Here is a 19413-nt window from a genome sequence, read left to right on the forward strand (position 1 = left end):
GACGTTGTACTTTAATGTTTTAAGTACGGTGTTGTTAATGTTTTTAATTATTTCATTTCGTCTACTGTACAATAATGTTAGGAAAAAAAAAATCCATACTTGTAAACCTAAAATGTTTTTTAGATTGATGGGATGCACAGAGATCAGGAAGGGAGGCTTAGTCTGTGAATGTTATGAAATTTAGGACAAACTATTGTGATCCTGTCAACAGTATTGAATTGATGAAGTCACTTGGCTTGTTTTGCTTAAGGAGTTTGCCTTGTGTTAGCGGAGAAAAAAAAATAATTACAAAACGGAGCGTTTCTCCTGCTGTGTCAGCTCAGCCCTTTGTTATGGGATATCCTTGGATTGGTAATTTCCTGTGGCAGCATTAGAGAGTTTGGTTTTTTTTGTCTAATGAGCACTTGAGTTTTATGATTCTTTTCTCTAAAAAGACTTACTATTTGAGCAGTGTGGAAATACTGACATTTGAGGAGTTGTTGTTGTTAAAAGCGTATTTTGCATGCAAGCTGTCAGTTTGAGCATTGAAAAATTGTATTTTTAACAGGAGAGAAGTCTTCTCAATTTCAGTTCTGAACTGAAAATGTATCATTTGAACCATACTGAAATGTTTAAACTCTGAGGTTAAAAAGCAAGAATCCAAATTGGAATTGCATTAGAATAATTGCATACAATGGAAACAGTGTTTCAGAAGTTAAAAAGCTGATCCGAGCAATTGACTTGGAGCTGCCTTTCCCTACAGTCAATACTTCACTAAAATTCTTTTAATGAGTTGAGTTTTTAAACCCTTTAAATCTCAGCTGGGCTGAGATCACTTCATACCTGTCTGTCTTTCATCAAGATTGCAGTACCTGCTCCTAATTGTGTGAATAACCATCTTTGAATCATATCTTGACCAAATTTTGCCTTTTTTTTTTTTTCTGCATGTGGTCTGATTACCTGACTCCAGAGCTTCTAATATGAAGAGACAGTGCCCTGATGAGTCCCACACCAGAAATGCTCTCACTTACCCAAAATATTTCTTCCATGGCACACTTCTGATTTAGAAGCAAGTAGCTCAGCAGTTTGTGGGCAGTTGTTAGCTGTGTGCAGTGAACTCTGAGCAAAAATCCTTACTTCAGTGATTTATGGAAAAAGTTAAGGACTGCTTCAGGCGTCTTGCTGTACTAAACCAAATTGGTTTGAATCATCTGATGCTGATCAGGGTCAGATTCCTGCAGCATAATTGTGTTATTGATGTGTTAGGCAAATTGTTCCTCATGTATAGATTTTTTATTTTTTTTTTTTTTGCAGATACTCAGCTTTTGTGCCTTTAGAGAGGCTCCAACTTTATTTAAAAAAAACAAAGACGACTTCAGTTACATATGTTTCTAAAAGAGAAAGCAGTTCTGTCCCTCTTTCTGTTGTTGAAAATGTATTGATTAGGGGCCAAAAAGCATCTTTTTTTTTAAGCAGTTAATTTATGGCTTATGCTAATGCATTTGAAGACACTAAAATAATCTCAAGACTATATGTTCATCTTTCTGTGAACAATATTAGATATGTAGTTCACATTAGCACTTTAACGCGGCTGATTATTTTTTTTTAAAGGTAATCTGAGGCAAACCTGATATTATATGACACACCCTCCCCCCCCCTTTTTTTTTTCTTTAAATGACTAGAGAAAAAGGCAACAGTGTGATGAACTATTCCAGTGTCTTTGGTTGTCTCTGGTAAATGCAATGTCAATTTCTTATTCTTTAATGTGTCAGAGTACATAACTTTTTAGTACCTGAACCAAAGTCTACTCAATCTATACTTACTGTAGCAGTATTTTCTTTTTTTTTCCCAGAAAAATAAAACAATGCTTTCCCCAAATTTCAGTTTTGTTTTTTTTCAAGGGAAAATTTCTATTGTGACAATAAGCCCAAACCTCTGAAGTTCCTTTGAAATGGAACAAAGTGTCTTCTGTAGCAACTGCCCTGTTAGTTGGAAGCCTGATTTTGACGTGAGGTATGATTGCTTGTTGTCCTGCCTTTCCCAATTTGGGTCTGTTACGCCTTTTCGCAGGGAGTATTTTGCTGTATGACTTCATCTCTCTCTTTGGGGATGGAGGGAGTCTTCTGAGGTCTGCTGTCACCGAGGAGGTTGCTGTTATGAACAGAGACTACAGGAACCTTTCTTAAAACTTGTTTGGGAGCTGGTGAATGCAGTTGGGCTCACACGTTTTTAGTGTCCCACAAGAAGGATGGAAGGGGTGCAGAGGTGGTACGTGCACCACATCATTGAAACAGCACGCTCAGCTCCAGTAAGAGAGAAGAGGGGAAGGTGTTGCATGAGGACTTTGTCTGCGTTTTATTTGTTTTTTATTTTTTTAACAGCCAATTCTGTGACCAGAATGTCTTTGTGTACTGATGATGCTTTTTCTTGGCTTAAACTGAAATGCAAGATCAGACTTCTAGTCATGTATCTTGATCAATATAGTTTTATATATGCCCCCTTCTTTAGTATAGTTCAAAGCTGTATGTCTAGTTCTGAGAAGTTTTTGTAACAGTCATAGGCTAATCTGTTACAGTTCATCAGTCTGTACTGAAGATATCAGAGATGGTCATAATATTTTTATTCCTCCTTGTGTTTCTCCTGACTTTAGCCTCGGGTAAAACAGGCTTGTTTTAGGATTTAATTTTCCCCAAACTAGATACTGCCTAGAGCAAATTCTTGGTTGTTCTGTGTTGCAGCCACAGTCATCATCAAGAATGGAGAATGGCCTTCAAAACCAGCCTGCCAGAATGGTACTCCGGGATCTGTCCCTTTGAAAGCAGCGCCGAGACCTAGATTACACTCGTTGAAGCCAACTCCAAAAGGTATATGGGTTTGTTTGTAGGTAGAGTAAACTCTAATTGCTACCATTATGGAACCTTACCTGCCTTGTGAAGTGATGTTTATTAAACAGTGGTCTTGGAAAATAGTGTGAGGAAGTGAAATAACATCGGGGTGCTTCAAGTTTTGTAAGATTTCATAGGCAGGCTAAAATATCCTTTGTATTGTCATAATTGACTGGGGTATTTCAGGCAAATGAGGAAGAGGTCTGTGCTCTGATATGTCAAAGGTTTGCGTGACACAGGGATTAAATTCACTTTGCTACGTGGCAGGTGTGATTGTGTGGGGTTTATCTTGTTTTAATAAGAGTTCTTTTCTGTCACAAAGCTCAGGCACAGACTCTGCGGCTGCTGGTGATCTGCAGGGTAGATCTAACCTGAATTTATCCTGGTTGTCGTCCTCACCTTCATGCAGACTTTGCATTATATTCACCCCTTTCAGGACAGAAAGGACCTTGGGGGATGGGGATATTCTTTTAATAAGATATTACTAGATGAAGTAACTTCTTTTGTAGAGGAATGACACTGTCCCATCTTTCCAAGTGAAGAGTCCCAGAAACAGCTTAGCTCTTCATGCTGCTTTTTCTTGATATTTTTCTTACTGGCTGAAGTGGAAGCAATGGTTTGCTCTAATTTTTAATGGAGATAAGGCAGTTATGCTTCATCATCTGGTGCTAAAGGAAACATTAATTTAAATGTACTTTCTGGCTCTGTATTAAGCACTATTCTGGTTCTTCTTCCTATTTGAGCCAGGACCCCAGATCGACCAACAGTGGCTTCTCCACTCAAGCCGCAAACAGCAGTTGACAACTCATTCTCTGGCCACAATTAAAGACATAATGGGAGCAGATAAATAAGCTTGCTGTGTCTCTCTCCTAAATCCTAGTTGTAATCAGCTTGCTTCTGACCATCTTTGTGGTGAACTGGTTGTTGTAATTGGATAAACCTAACTAAATACTATGCTCCTGCTTTAGGCCTAAGTAAGTTTTAAGCTGGTATCTGACATAATTGAGAATAAATAGAAGAGATGCCTGCCAAGTGTCACGCTATAATGACACGTTTTAAAATGGTAAGCAGCGAAAAGAAAGAGAATTTGCCACAAACTGTAAATCGTTTTGAAACACACAAATTATATGTCTGTCTGACAAGCTGATGCTTTCTGTTAGGATCCAACACATGCGACAGCTATGCGTTGCTCAACATCTTCAGTGACCTGGGCACTAGAAGCTTTGGTCTCTGTGGGATCTGTGTGGCCAGAAGAAGCTGGTATTACCCTCTCGGCTCAGTGTTATTTGGACTACTCTGTTGTGTTTTGGGCCTCTCCCAGTTCAAGAAGGTTGTTTAGAAACTGGAAAGGCCAACTGGAGACTTAGGAAGGTGGTTAGAGTCTCTGACCACATGGCCGGTGAGGAGAGGCTGAGGGAGTTGAGCTTGTGGAGTCAGGCAAAAAGGAGAGTAAGGGGAGGTACTGTAACAGTCTGCAATAACTTGGGAAAGACAGTTACAAAGGTGATGGTGCCAAAGTCTTCTCAGATGATGTGGCAATGGGAAATGACTGCAAATTGTGGAGTGGGAGATGGAGCATTGCCCAGCAGGGCCATAGAGCCTCCCTTCCTGGAGGTTTGCGATGCGGCTTGGCTAGACAGAAGCACTGTCAGCTGATCTCGTCTTGGTGTGGTGGCCCTGCTCTGAGTGGGAGCCTGGATAGGTGGTCTCCGGAGGTCCCTTTCAGCCAATGTTTCCATAGCTGTGTTTGCTGCTATTTTGAGACTTAATTAATTCGATCTTAGTGCTAAAGTAACGTTTAGCCCTTTAGTAACGTTTTACTATCGATCTTTAGTAACATTTTCTTCTGCTTAGAAGCTTTATTAAAACTATCTTTTTATTTCTTCCAAAGAAAGTTCTGGTAAAGCAAAATTAACTTTAAATGTTGCTTAAATTCTCTAAGTGTCTCTTTTTGTGTTTTATTTGAGTAGATTTGTGTGTCTTATACTTAACTGTAGATAGGTAATGTTAGGCATGTGTTTAATTGCTGCCATAGTTGTACTTTAGCAACTGATCTAAGCTTCTGCTTCTAGGAGCCAAGGCCAGGTCTGCTTCACTGAACCAGTGCGTACCGAAATCATGTGGGCCGCTGCACTCGGCAAGAAAAGTCAGTGAGGCTAGAGGTAATCAGCTCTTGGGTAAAGTCAATTTTTCACTTATATCCTTGAATGTCTCCATCTTGAGAAAGAGCAGCTGTGCTCTATGACTTCAGAGTAGTTGAGATGGTCAGTCTGCTCTTTTTCCTTGTAGTTCACAGTATCGGAGACTGGCTTTGCAAAGCGTTCCTTATGTATTTGTTTTATCTGGGGGGGAAAAATCAGGGCATTCATTGTCCACTATCTGCTTGAAACTTGCATTCCATGAGGACTCATAATTCTTGATAATGTCTGTGAAATGATGTTCTGTCACCTGCTTATAAGATGGTACGCTTGCAAGACACAACTCAGACTAGATTTCTCAAGTTTGTGTTTAATTTAAGCAAGGTTCTTGTGAGAGTGTGCTGATCAGCTTTCGCTGTTGAGGATAATACTTACTCCACGTTTCTGTATCAGATGCTTGTTTTATCTTTAACTTTCAATTGAAATCAGTCATTTTTAACAGAGTGAATCAATAGAATAGATATGAATGCTGTGTAAGACAAATTTTTCACTTTAGGTGCAAATTTCCATTTGCACAGCTGAGGTGAAGGAAACAAGTACAGTAACGGTACAAAGCAGATTGTTTCCTATTGAAATACCTGCTATTGGGTCACACGCTATATGTGAAGCCTGAAGAACGCTGTCAACAGACCTCTTAGAAATTTCTGCACATGACTTTTGCACTTACACCTAGCAGTCCAAAAGAGTGCTTTCATTTAATTAATATATCTCAAAATAATGAGGTTCTTGGGTCAGTTTTCACAAGATTCTAAAAAGAAAAAAAAATAAAATACTGTAAGGGTAGATAAGCCCTCTCAGTGCTTTCATTTATATCTGACTTCATTGGTAACATATTTGAGGGTGCTTTTAATTTATACCTCTTTTTTACCAATAAAATAACTGGAGCGTATAGGTGGAAAAAAGTTGCTATGATGCCAGTCTAAACAAGTGGTTTTCTATTATCTGTGGTCTTCTATGAACAAGTAAAATGAAACAGAGCTACCTTGCTTAAAATGAAGTATGATAATTGTAATGGGGGAAAAAAATGTTTGGCTTATTGGGAATTCATCATGAACTTTCCAAATAGTTTAACCTTTTAATGCTGAATCTTGCTGTTGAATGTGCCATCGCAAGACACAAACTGAAGTTGTGAAGTCTGAGGAGCTTATGTAGAAAGAATCAGTAAAAAGGCACCCCCACTGCCCTTTACTGGCTTGAAGTGTAATTCTTCTTTTCTTTTTCTTTTCTGAACATCATAGGTATTCCTGGAAGAAATGGACACCAAAGGCTATTTTCTTTGGGTTCTGGTGAGTTTTCTGAATGCGTTTTTACATTTTCTGTGGTGCAACTTAAGTTATACGTTATATTGGTACAGTGGTTCTTTTCTTGTAAGTACAGTTTTGCAATGGATAATTCCATAAACAATCACTGATTCCAGTTTCAAGGGATATGGAGAAAAGTCTTGGGTTTTTTCCTACTTACTGTCTTCTGGCTCCCCAGCTTTTAGAATGCAGTCTGCGCTATCTGTCACTCTCTGTTTCCAGTGAAGCCAAAGGAGGTTTTAACTGTAACAAAAAAAAAAAAAGTAATGAAACTTGGATGTAGTTTTTGCTATTTAGTTACAGTGAGGTAAGTAATGATCAAAGTTCATGTGTTGTGGCTTTAAAAAAAAAAAGTAGAAGACATGCAGAATAACAGGTTTTTCTGGAAGGTTGGTGGTAGGTACCCTTTTGGTGTCAGGTGTCTCTGTGTCACTTGAATAAGGAGTTGAAATTATCTGAGCGTGTTGATGTGGATGGCTGCTTGTATGGCAAGGGGAGGAATGACAGCTGATTAAGTGGCAGATGGCGTTCCAAATTCTGGCAGTGTTTTAAGGATTTCATATTGGGTTTGTTTTTAGTGTTTATGCCAGTCGGGACACCTGGTGCCAGTTTCTATCTGCCAGCAGACAGAAGAGTCTTCAGAGGATGTTTCTACTTGCAGCAATTTCCAGGTCTTTTCAAGAGAGCTGGCAGTCTAAATTAGTTTCCCCAGCACCAGTGTGTATTTGCTGAATTAAAAGCTGCTTGTAATTAATTACTCATTGAAAAGCCCCTTTTGAAAAGACACTGAAGATCACTGGAAAGCCCTGTGTCCCCTGAGTGAATAGCAGATGTCTTTCTGAAAGAGGTGCTGCAGCCAAGCAGATGTTATAAATTTGAGTCTGGGATTACTGGGTCAATCGGTTCTGACCTGTAGCTCTGGTACTGTGGCAGTGTGGTTTTTCATTTATTATAGTCATAATGTGAGTCTACTGCTTTTGCCTTTTGCTATCTTGGCTGTCAAATGTCTGCGTATTAATTGTGACCAAACACCTTGCTCGTTATCTCCTGTTAAGAGTCAGGGCTTCTGTCATACAGCAAGCATAACACTTTACACAAAGTTCTTGTTCTGATTGTTTGTTGCTTCTATTGATACTGCACTACTGTTAGTTTAGGTATAGCCTGACACTGGGTTTCATGACCTCGTATGTCGTCCTTCTATATAGGAGGATAGAGGATGATACCGCTAGCAACATAATGTCTTGATTAGCTTGGTTAAGGAAACTCATAATAAGTAATGAAGTCCATTTCTGGACTGGAAACAGAAAATTAAATTCCTCTTCCACTTGCTTATGATGGCCTTAAAACATAACTTTATTTTCCCGTAAATTTAGCATGGCACTTTCTCTGTATTTTCTGGGCAGAACAGTAATTAGTGCTCCCTCCCCTTTTTACTGGCTTAATATAACTTTTCTTGTGATTCATCTTTTCCAACCTAATAAAGAATGTAGCCACATAGCCTTGAAGTATTATATTCAATGCTGTAAAAACACAACTACAAACTCCAAATTGACTGTAATATTTAGCAATTCTTCAGCAAACGCTCTTTAGCATTGCATTTTCACCTGAATAGCTTTCAGTTGAATAGCTGTATTTCAGGGTTTGTACCTGAACTGTTTTCTGTATCGAGTCAGCTTCCAAAATTGGATGATATGTTAGACTTTCAAGTTAATACACTTCTAACTTATCCAGAGCATTAGTATAATTTTCCATTTATGCATGCAAAGCTTTCTGATGCAGTAATTTCTTTTTCCATCTTCACAGTTGCAGATAGTTCTTACAACAGAATAAAAATATTGTGTGGCTGCTTGGATCTTCTGCAGTACAATGTCTTACATTTTAAGAAAAGACAAATGATCTTTTTTGAAATGAACTGAAATAATGCCAGCTGGTACCATGTAGAATGGAGCCTGCTGTTTTATTTTTTTTCTTTAGTGGCCTTGATACTATAGTGAAGCTTTGTTCTGGTGATTTTTAGCTAGCTAAAGCTTCTGTTCTTTTATTTCAGTGCCGTAGTTAGCTCTACAGTTTTTAGCCTTGTTTGGTGAGGAGTTCCAACCCCACTTCTGTTTCTTGCCCATGTGCTCTCTCTGAAGTCTCAGGACTAGGTTCTTGAGGCAGGACTCTGGTAATAAATTGTTTGCCGTATTAATGCATTAATTGTCTGGCCGAGTTGTTAATGTTGCTTTTAGCATTACTTCAAGGATGGAAAAAAATAGCAAGCATTTCTAGGATATGATCTCTGTTTGTGCTTTTTATTAGTTTTCCATTCATTTACAGCAGTGATGCCAAGCCAGACACAGCGTATTGTTAGTATGCCTGTAGCACTGGAGAGACTTGCGTATTTCAGTTTATTCCTTTTTCCTGTTAAAAACATTCCTAAGACTCCTTTTTGTGAATTCTGTGTTTTTTCATGGGTGATATTCCAGTGGTTCAAGTAATTTCTACAAGTTCTGTGGCATCTTGCTTCAGCATTGGCTTTGCTGCTTAGGCAAAATTACCTTCTTGGGCATAATATATTTTATTACCCTTCTTAACTTGCTGCCTTAAAGTAAGAATGTACTTGTGCACTTTGTGTAAGGCCTTAATGTAAATATGACTAAAAATGTTGCCTCTTGAGATGGAATTTTGAATGGGGTGCAAAACCGCCTTTAAAAATGCGTGAAGTTAGTGCTCTTTCCTCTGTTTCTCCAGCCCTCCCTGTAGAAACAGTGACCTACTTCTGGTGCCTGCGCAGGCTATTGCAGTGCAGGGGGTAGGTGCAGTGGATATTCAAACCTCGTGTCTCCGTTATTGACTGAAGGTTAAGGATGGGTTACAATACAATAATCCCCGGTACTACGTAGGCCAAGCAAAAGCAAATATCCTTTTTGGCAATTCCAAAGGTAAAGCTATCATTTCAGGAATAAAGCATGCAAATACTTATTGGAAACCTTTAGCCTGTGGTTCAGTGACCTTGAAAGGGTCATATGGTTTATTATGGATGACAAGTTACACTCACGCTTGTGACACAACCCTGTTGTCAGGAAAGCTAGGGCAACTGCTGGCTATACCCATAACGTATTACTAAGTAGAACAGTATGATTTATGTCATCGCTCTTCATACTGTGATGGAGCATACGTAGTGGAGTCAGTTACTAAAAGCTATAGAAGCCATGAAAATCAAAGAAGCTTCATCCAAAACCGGCACACGCTCCATCATGAAAGATGGTGTTCTGTTGTCTTAACCTTTTAAAGAGGTTAAAAGGCTGCTTGTTCTAATCAGCTGTGGGAAAAATATAAAGCTGGGGGAGGGAATAACTTCAGTCAGGTGGCTTATTGCAAAAGTGAATAGTGGTGCTGATCAGGCTGAAAGGGAGAAGTAAGGTATAAATGTAACAGTCCCTGAAGCTGTCTCTTGGAACAGGTTGTTAAAGACGGATGCTGGCTTCTCACCCCAACTCTTAAGTTGGAATAGAATGCTTTTACTAATACAATGCTCTGGTTCAAACAAGTTTATGAAGGCATACTTTAAGGTTCAGGTAATGCCTCTTTCTTTTGTGTCCTCAGTCATCACTGTTGAAAAATCAGGGGAAACATTTCTTACGTTGTAGATTCACTGGTAGAATAGGTTACCCTCAAAATACTTGCACTTTCAACGTCTGGAAAATGAGAGATTAATGTACATGTAGCTGTGTCTGTGCTTTTTTAACAACAGCAAAAAAATCATTAATGTTTTAAAATCCATAATCATACTATATGAAAACGCGTAAACTTTCTTTAAAAATTGGGAAGACTTTAAGAGCTGATGAACATCATTATGAGCGCCACATTCTTATGTCTTCAGTGAGTTCTTTCATCCAGTTGACCATCAGTACTCTTCAGCATGGTATGGCAAGTTACCCTGCTGATGAGGAACATCTGATCAAGTGGCTTATTACCTCTGTTTCTCCTTTCATATTTGCTCAAAAGGGCTTTGGGGGTTCTTCTGGGGGAGTGGTGTTTGCAGAAGTTTTTTGCAAGTTGTAGAAGAAACTGTGCGACCAGCGTTCTTGTTGCATGGGGACTTGAAAAGACCCTCATGCATATGTGAACATCAGTGGTCATGTGGCTGGTCATAGAGCAGGTAGGATTGGGCAACTCTCCTGAGTTAAAAACAAGGCAGGAAAGGTAGTCAGGAAAGATGGTGGCAGTTCTAGCATAGATCACAGTGCTAGCAACATGCAGAAAACAGGGCAAACTGCTTCTGTCTCAGCACTTTGAGTATTCTTTTTTGAGGGTTTTATCTTAATATTGACTTTTAATGCTGTATAACGTAAATGTTATTAGGATTGTTATTAGAGAATATAGACAGATCTTATTTGTTTCTCTTGAGTAGCCAACTTTGCAGATGCAAGATTAAGTGTAAAATTTTCTTCAGTTCAGAAGAATGTTCATTCATGTTAAAAAGTCACAGAGGTCTTAAACTGTTTCCTAAGAAAGAACCAAAACCCCTCAACAGCCCCCAACAATTCTGATAGAGAATACATGTTGCAGAGCTCTACATAGCAGTTTTGGAACAAACTGCATTTCAGTGTTGCCTAAACAGGGATTTTAAGTTTCATGTATCCATTTTTAAAAAAGCTTTCTATGGCAATATGTGGAAATCTTCCATAAGTAAAACTTTTGTTGTTGAATCAACTCTGCCTTTCTTTTACTGTCTTCTAATACTGTACTCTGCAGCTCATGGGAAATACATTCCCTTAAGAATCATACAGGAAACAGTTTCATGGGTAAATATCTTAAACATTTTAAAGCTCTTTTTCTGTTCTGCACTGGAATAAACTACGTATCTTCTGCAGTGAAGCTTAAAACAAAAAAAAAAAGGGAGGAAGACTCTGCTTTTTAACAGATAGTAGTTTGTGCTGTGCTTAAAGCACTCCAGGCATAGAAAAAGCCATGTTTAAGTGTGCGTTAAAGCAGGGAGGATTTTGGTCCAGGTCTTCTGTGTTGCAGAAGTAGCATCTCTGACTAGTTCTGATCAGGAATTTCAATATAGGTCTGTTGAGACTGAATCCTCCGGCTCTTGTGTTAAGAGCTGCAGCTTTTATAAATAAGTTGCGTTAGTCAGTTTGTGTGTCTCTACCCCTCTCTCCAAAAGGCAAGCCTGGCAATCTTGCAGAAAAACTTGAACAGTTTGTAAAGTCTGTGGGGTGAAGAATAACTAAGACTATATTTATTATGAGTTTAATGAAGATAGTTAATATTCTACAGATGGGAAATTCTAGGAGTTGAATAGTGTAAGTTAATCTTTTTCCTTTATCTCTTGAAAAGGAACGGAAAGATCAAGCTTAGACATACTTTGTAGCTATTGGTACTGTGCACTGGACTATTTTATGCCTTTCTAGCTTTTGATGCCTGAAATAAAGCGAGCTATAGCCCTTTTTTTTTTTTAGATGTTTTTTCATCCACATGAACTATGAGGACTATCTGAATGACTTAATTGTCTCATGTGATGTAGCCTCAGAATGCCTTCAGGCTAATAAAGAATGTTCTTATAAACAGGTAGCAAAGCTGCTTAAGTGGTGTAGCTATTACATGTGAACCAACTACAAAAGCAGGTTTTTGTTATGCCACCTCTATATAAATAAATGCAGAATTAATCTAAGTCTGCATGAATTTGAGTTTCTTATTTAATATGTTCATTAAGGAGAGCATAGAATCATTTAGGTTGGAAAAGACCCTTGGGATCATCAAGTCCAACCATCAACTCCACTCTACAAAGTTCTCCCTTACACCATATCCCTTAACACCACGTCTAAACAAGTCTTGAACACATCCAGGGATGGTGACTCCACCACCTCCCTGGGCAGCCTATTCCAGTGTCTGACCACTCTTTCTGGGAAGAATTTTTTCCCAATGTCCAGCCTAAACCTACCCTGCTGCAGCTTGAACCCATTCCCTCTTGTTCTATCGCTAATTACCTGTGAGAAGAGACCAGCACCAACCTCTCTACAATGTCCTTTCAAGTAGTTGTAGAGAGCGATGAGGTCTCCCCTCAGCCTCCTCTTCCTCAATCTAAACAGTCCCAGCTCCTTCAGTCGCTCCTCATAAGATTTATTCTCCAGGCCCTTCACCAGCTTCGTTGCCCTCCTCTGCACTCGCTCCAGCACCTCGATATCTCTCTCGTATTGAGGTGCCCAAAACTGGACACAATACTCAAGGGGTGGCCTCACCAGTGCTGAGTACAGGGGGACAATCACCTCCCTCCTTCTGCTGGTCACACTATTTCTAATACAAGCCGGGATGCCATTGGCCCTCTTGGCCACCTGGGCACGCTGCTGGCTCATGTTCAGCCTCTTGTCAATTAGAACCCCCAGGTCCTTTTCTGCCAGGCAGCTCTCCAGCCACACTGCCCCAAGCCTGTAGCGATGCATGGGGTTGTTGTGGCCCAAGTGCAGGACCCGGCACTTGGCCTTGTTGAAGGTTATTCCATTAGCATTGGCCCATCGGTCCAATCTATCCAAGTCTCTCTGTAGAGCCTCCCTATCCTCATGCAGATCAACACTCCCGCTTAGCTTCGTGTCGTCTGCAAACTTGCTGATGATACACTCTATGTCCTTATCAAGGTCGTCAATAAAGATGTTAAACAGAAATGGTCCCAACACCGAGCCCTCAGATATGGTGATTTTTATTTTGAAGAGCTAAGGGAATATCAGTAAACCTGAAATAATCTTTGAAACCCAATAGCTGTTACTTTCTCAGTCAGACTTTTCCGTGTCACTGAACATAGTACGACAGCTGGATCTAAGGAGTTAATTCCTTGGGTGAGAACTACTATGCGCCAGAAGTCTTCACAGTGAAATGGCTGGTGCTGATGTTCAGAGAATGCCACCCTAAACGCTGAAACCATCTCTTTTGAGCGTTTTGGTTTGTTTTTTTTTAAATAAGTGATGTTTTCCTGAGGTAGTATGTTTGTCACAATAGAGAATAGGATGCGAAAAATGAAGACACATGACAACACAGTCTTAATATCTTCCAGATCGGTCCCTTCAGCTGTCAAGTAAGTATATTGGTGTATTTGCATGCATGTTCCTAGTGTTCTTCCCAAACTTGATCTTTTGAAAATTAACACTTTTTCAGAAGGTTGTCTCTTGTTCCATGCTGAAAATCAGCACTGCCTCCCTGTGCCTTCAACAGGTATCTTTACAAAAACAATGAATTTTGAAACACACAAGTAAAACCTGGGCCAGATCTGTTCAAACAGTGGTATTCTGTTAGGAATTTCTCAAATCGGTCAACTGAAAATGCTGGGATTATTATTACAACCCCAGTAATGAGGATTTGATGTGGTCCTATCAGTTTTCCAGAGCATCATTCATTAAGGCCTTTTGTAGCACAACCCAAATGGTTTTCACACTACAAGGTCTGTTTCTTCTATTAACGCTTTTAAGGAAGGACCTGTGTTCTGGATTGTAAATGAGATGTTTCAGAGATGTTTGTTGTTATTTAATTGCAAACTTCTGTGAGAAGCTTGCTCTCCAGCTCTGCACAGCCATACTCCACAGAAGCATGCAGACTTTCTACAGAGGGAATGTTTGTAGTTCACTTCTGTGGTGTTTATTCTGACATTGGGAGGAATGTCTGTAGTTCTCTTCCATGGTATTTATTTTGATGTTTCACAATAACAAGCCACACAAGTGAAGAACACAAAGCTGTGGTTTCCTCATGCTTGCCTAAATATTGACGAGGCCAGCCTCTGCATGAGTAGAGGGGACAGATGAAATAGAAATCCACAGATTGTATCGGCTCAAAGGGATGCTTAAAGAAACCTTCCCAGTGTTGGGAGCTGGAGTTCAAGTCTCTTTTAGCATGGGAGTCTGGCTTTAAATTCTAGACCTCATTGTTAGGATTAGCCAGAGATGGTGCTTTCATTACTATTCCATCTGAATTAATTTTAAAACATCTAAATTCTCACTAATTTTCTCAGTAATTAGGAAGACAATAAATTTTTATTTTGTTAGGAGACCGTAGAGCTTTGACTGACCATCAGGGTCACGTACCAGTAGAAAACCATTTTCATTTTGTTATTCCTAACTGAGTTGCTGTGTGTAGTGCTGCATTCTATCACCTCCTTGGAATTGCATCCTTGTACTTGGTGCTTTCTCTACTGTCTTCTTGTCCCTTCCCTCTGCAGTTAAACCTAGGTATGGATTTCTTCTGATGTTCTCAGACTTGGGAAGAACTAGAATCTAAGAACTTCTCTGGAGTTCCTTAGATTGTGCACGTTGTTTTATGTGTTTGCAGTAAACACTGAATACTTGGTTGTCGTACTGGATTTCTTAAGTTTGAGGTAAGGTGTATGAGGTATCCTAAAGCTGACTCTTGATGTCCTCTTATGATATTTTTTTTTTAAGTTATTTTGAAGTCCTCTGACTTGTTCCTTCTAGCTTCCTTTAAGTCCTTTCTTTCCCTATATTTCTTAAGACATTTTTTAGCAGGTACAGTAGCTGCGTATATTGTTGTCATTGACCCCTGTTAGGGAGATAAGTTGACATAATACTTGAAAGACCGTGGCACTGTCCCAGAGACATGAAACTCATGGATCTTGTGTCAGAGATGGTTAAACAGTTTCTAAACTGAATGTACATTTGCGTTTTTGTCTGCACCCCTGGGGCTATGAAGAACATACAAAACCCACAGAGAGATAAGTGAAACACGCCTCTTGAGTTGCCCTTAATTTGCTGTGTGATCTCCTGATAAACCACAGCACGTCTCAGGACGTACACTTGCCTACATCGTCCTTATTTGCAGTGTTGCTTTTCACTAGAGTATTGTTATTGGGAGGCCATAGATGAAGAACGGTTGCACAGTGCATTTATTGTATTGTGTGAAGAAATAATTAATTAATTGATCTGTAAGCTGTGGCCTTAAGTAAAATTTCTATTTTTCCTATGTTCCTTGAGGCTTAAGCTCACAAGGACTCATGCATTCATCTGGCCTGCTCCTGAGCAGCAGAAGTTCCTAGCACAGAGGTAGTTGGTTTTATTGACACATTTGGCTAGATCATTGGAGCTTCATATTTTAAGGCGTGTTGTCCTAATGTTTGTGACATTATTTGCTGTTGTAGAGTGGCGGTTATTTTTTTTTCAAAGCACTGTAGGATTCTGACTGAGGCGGTTTTAACAAAAATGCCATTTTGGAAGGGACATCCCGCACATGGAAAATAACTTGCCGCTCCCTTAAGTCAGAAGTTAAAAGCGAAATGATTCTTGCAGTGTTTTGTGGCTATTCTCAATTCTGAAAGAGTGCAGGCACTGTAAATGCCACCCCTGTTGCGTGAGAGAGGCACAGATCAGCCTGACCCCTGTAGCTGTTTGCCTGGGAATCCGCTGCAGCATCACGTCCTGTTTGACAGCCTGCTGAATTTATAATGATTAAAAGCTTCTGCATACTAGAAGAAACCTAAATTATTTAGGATTTTAGGTCCTGCTCTGTGGCTGGAAGAGGTTTGCTTTTTTCTCCAGGTGAGGATTGGAGCCTAAAATGAGTCTTGAAGCCTCATTTGGCATGGCAGCGGGCATTGTTGCCTGCAGGAAGGTTAGTTTTCCACACTGGAGCATTGGCTAGGGCAAGGTGGGCACCAGGAAGTGGAGGGGGGCAGTCACTTTCCAGAAATAAAAACTAGGACACAGATGACCCTTTGGCTCTTAGTAGGCTCCCGCTTCTCTCATATCTCTTTGCATAAGCGGTCACCTCTCAGTCCGTCCTGAAGTAAAGCATGCCAGTGAAATCCATCTGCTCCGCACTGCCCATGCTGTCTTATGACATGGAGCCAGTTGTCCTCTATGTGGACCTCAGATCTAAAGATCTAGCCTCTCATTTAAACTTTATTGCAATGAGACACTTACTGTACTCCGATGGCTTTCTTAGTGATTACTGGATGTGCAAAGAGGGATGGAGACAGCAGAAACAGGTACGATACTGCAGACATGGCCTCGTGAGGCCGAACTGAAGAGCCTACTGCTGCCAGTGCCCTTTTCTCCTTTCTTGTCACGTTGCTGATGTTCCCAGGGAGTGGCAAATACGCTAAATCTGTTGGGGTTAAAATAGGTCTAGCCCCACCATCAATTTGATCGTGTCATCAGGCATTGATGCATTTACCAACCCGGACTGAATTACATGGTCATAACAGGATAGAGCCCCTTTGTCCACGTCGATCACCAATTTTGCCCTTGGGGTTGGAGGGAAGCCAGCAGTAAGGTGCTAGTAAATAGAATCTGTTGGTCCTTTTGTCCTCTGCCTGAGCTATATATCACTTCCTATTTTATTCTGCTGTTTTCTGGAGCTATTTTCCATCACCCTTATCCAATGTCAAGATAGAAAAAGACCTCTGTGATCCTCATGCTATGCATGAAATGTAGACAGTGCAAGTTCTGGCATGCTGTGTTGGGATCCCATGGATTATGTCCTGGCTTTGTACCCTGCCAGCACCGGGCACTAGATGGTTTAGGGGGTACAGACCCAGACCGGGAGGAGCTCTTTTTCTGAGCCAAGGGAGCAACGCCGGTGGACACATAGCCACCACCATGGTGGAGCGTACCGTGGTGTGATGCAGAGCTCTGGCAACGCTACGTTGAAGGAACCTCCCCATGAGTTACATGTCTCCTAGGAGCCATTTGTATACGGATGGGCTGTCCTCTTGCTGTCAGAGCTGAGTGCTGGGTGCTACATGGGACTGACATGCCTCTCTTGCTTTTATTAGTGTTGTCAGGTCCTACTTCTGCATAAAGCAGACATTTTTTTTTTAGCTTTGTGGGATTTGTAGGACTCCAACCCCAGAGACCAAAAAGACACTTTCCTCAAATCAGAAGTTTTCTTGAAAAATTGATACTACGATGTATCTGTTTCTTCATGGCCTATTTCCACTCAGACTGGGGTGGGAAAGAGGAGGCAGTGGAAATATTATTTGTGTATCTCTGTGAGAGGAGTTTTGGCCTCCTGCTACAAGGGCTTTTATGTCCCTATAGAGCTTTTATCTGCTTATATTTTGCCTGATGATTCATTCGTTCCTCAGTCTCTAGAGTGGTTCATTACATCACGCTTGCCCTCTAGAGATTCTTTGGTTTAGCTCCTGTTCTTAGGAAGGAAGTTAGGGATTCAGTGGGGTACTTAGCTTCTCTGCTTTTACAGGATGATGAGTATCATAGAATCATAGAATTGTTAGGGTTGGAGGGGACCTTAAAGATCATCTAGTTCCAACCCCCTGCCCTGGGCAGGGACACCTCCCACTAGACCAGGTCGCTCAGAGCCCCATCCAGCCTGGCCTTAAAAACTTCCAGGGACGGGGCTTCCACCACCTCTCTGGGCAACCTGTTCCAGTGCCTCACCACCCTCATGGTGAAGAACTTCTTCCTAACGTCCAGTCTGAACCGACCATGTCTAGTTTTAATCCATTCCCTCTAGTGCTACCATTACCCAACATCTTAAAAAGTCCCTCCCCAGCTTTCCTGTAGGCCCCCTTAAGATACTGGTAGGCCACTATAAGGTCTCCTCAGAGCCGCCTTTTCTCCAGGCTGAACAACTCCAACTCTCTCAGTCTGTCCTCATGGGAGAGGTGCTTCAGCCCTCTGATCATCCTCGTGGCCCTTCTCTGGACACGTTCCAGCATCATCCATATCTTTCTTGTAGTAGGGGCTCCAGAATTGGACGCAGTACTCCAGGTGGGGTCTCAGGAGAGTGGAGTAGAGGGGGGGAAGTTCTTCACCGTTCTCCCAGGCACCATTGCAAGGATGGGGAAAGGCGGTGGGTTGGTTTTTGGGTGTGGGGGTTTTGTTGTGTGGTGTTGTGGCGGGTTTTTTTTTAATCTGATTGGACTGTTTCCATCTCTGTGAGCATCAAATCGGGATGGTGAGAGAACATATATTTCCCCTCTTGGGGAGCCAAGGAGGACAGGAGGGAAACAGGGCATTCGTGTGGGTGCTGTGGCAGAAGGGTAGAAACTGGTTTGGCTGATGTTGAGTGGTGTTTGAAGACTGGCTGTAGGCCTGGTCAAAATCTCAAGATGCCTTCGTTAAGAGAGGATTTGACAATACTGATCTAATATTTGAAGAAATGGGCTAATGAACTACGCTGAGTACGCAAGGCTACTGTAATGTGCCGTAACAAGCCTTCTAGCTTTCTGCTCAGCGTGGTTTCCAAGTGTAATAATCTTCCAGCGCAGAAAGGAGGCGATGTCTTTGACAGTGGTGTTGGATTAGGAAAGGGTCTGGATCTGCAGGCTGTTGGAAAGATAGATGAACGCACATTGCTAGTGACAAAGCTCTTCAGACTAGAAGGAATAGATGAGGATTTTATAGCGGTAATGACATGCATGCCCTGCTGTCTGCAGAGGCTGCCTTGGGAACCAACCAAAAAAAAAGCTAATTTGCTCTCTTTGTACTTATTTTGAATGGATTTGTGCGGACCAAAGATGTATTCTGGTACTTCAGAGTTGGTGGTAAATCACTGTGCTGGGAAGTAAATATTTTTGGTACACGACCATAACACATTCAGCAGTATTCTCCATCAGTAGGCTGGGGAGGTTGGTTTGATGGGTCTGATGGCCTCGACGCGGGGCTGCGGCTCTTTTTGCTCTACTTACAATGAGCTGCTTTATTGTCGCTGCATTGGCCTGTGTGACGTTAGAGATACCGGGAGCCCAGGGTAAAGCGGCAAAATGCTATTTTTAGTTCTAGCCGATGGGGTAAATAAGCAGTAGAGGATTTAAAATGTTACGTGTCTTGAGCAAGTAAGACATGTCACTGAAATATAATAGATTTGTGGTATGGAGAGGACAGGTAAGGTATTGCTGGGATGCGACCTGTCAATGGCATTATGTTTGCTTTGGGTTATACCCGCTTCAGAGCAAGTTGGGTTAATGGTTTCTGGAACTAGAAAACCTGTCAGAGGGATGGGTGCTAGAGAGCATTAGCTGTGGTTTGGTGAAATGGCGGAAGTGTGGGATCAATGGAAATGTACCTGATTTTGTTGTCTCTAAAAATATAAAAAAGC

The 19413-nt window shown here is 41.0% G+C and overlaps 1 protein-coding gene across 4 annotated transcripts in view; it reads left to right on the forward strand.

Moving 5' to 3' along the window:
• MTUS1 (microtubule associated scaffold protein 1) overlaps positions 1 to 19413 on the forward strand; it is a 130712-nt gene that overhangs the window by 51864 nt on the left and 59435 nt on the right. For all 4 annotated transcript variants that reach the window (XM_054203655.1, XM_054203654.1, XM_054203653.1 and 1 more), the window contains 3 exons: positions 2718 to 2843; positions 4937 to 5026; positions 6301 to 6348. In XM_054203655.1, coding sequence (XP_054059630.1) covers positions 2718 to 2843; positions 4937 to 5026; positions 6301 to 6348 — 264 coding nt within the window. The remainder of the gene's footprint in view (positions 1 to 2717; positions 2844 to 4936; positions 5027 to 6300; positions 6349 to 19413) is intronic.

Source organism: Rissa tridactyla, chromosome 5 (genome assembly GCF_028500815.1).
Source record: "Rissa tridactyla isolate bRisTri1 chromosome 5, bRisTri1.patW.cur.20221130, whole genome shotgun sequence".
In the NCBI taxonomy this organism is placed as follows: Eukaryota; Metazoa; Chordata; class Aves; order Charadriiformes; family Laridae; genus Rissa; species Rissa tridactyla.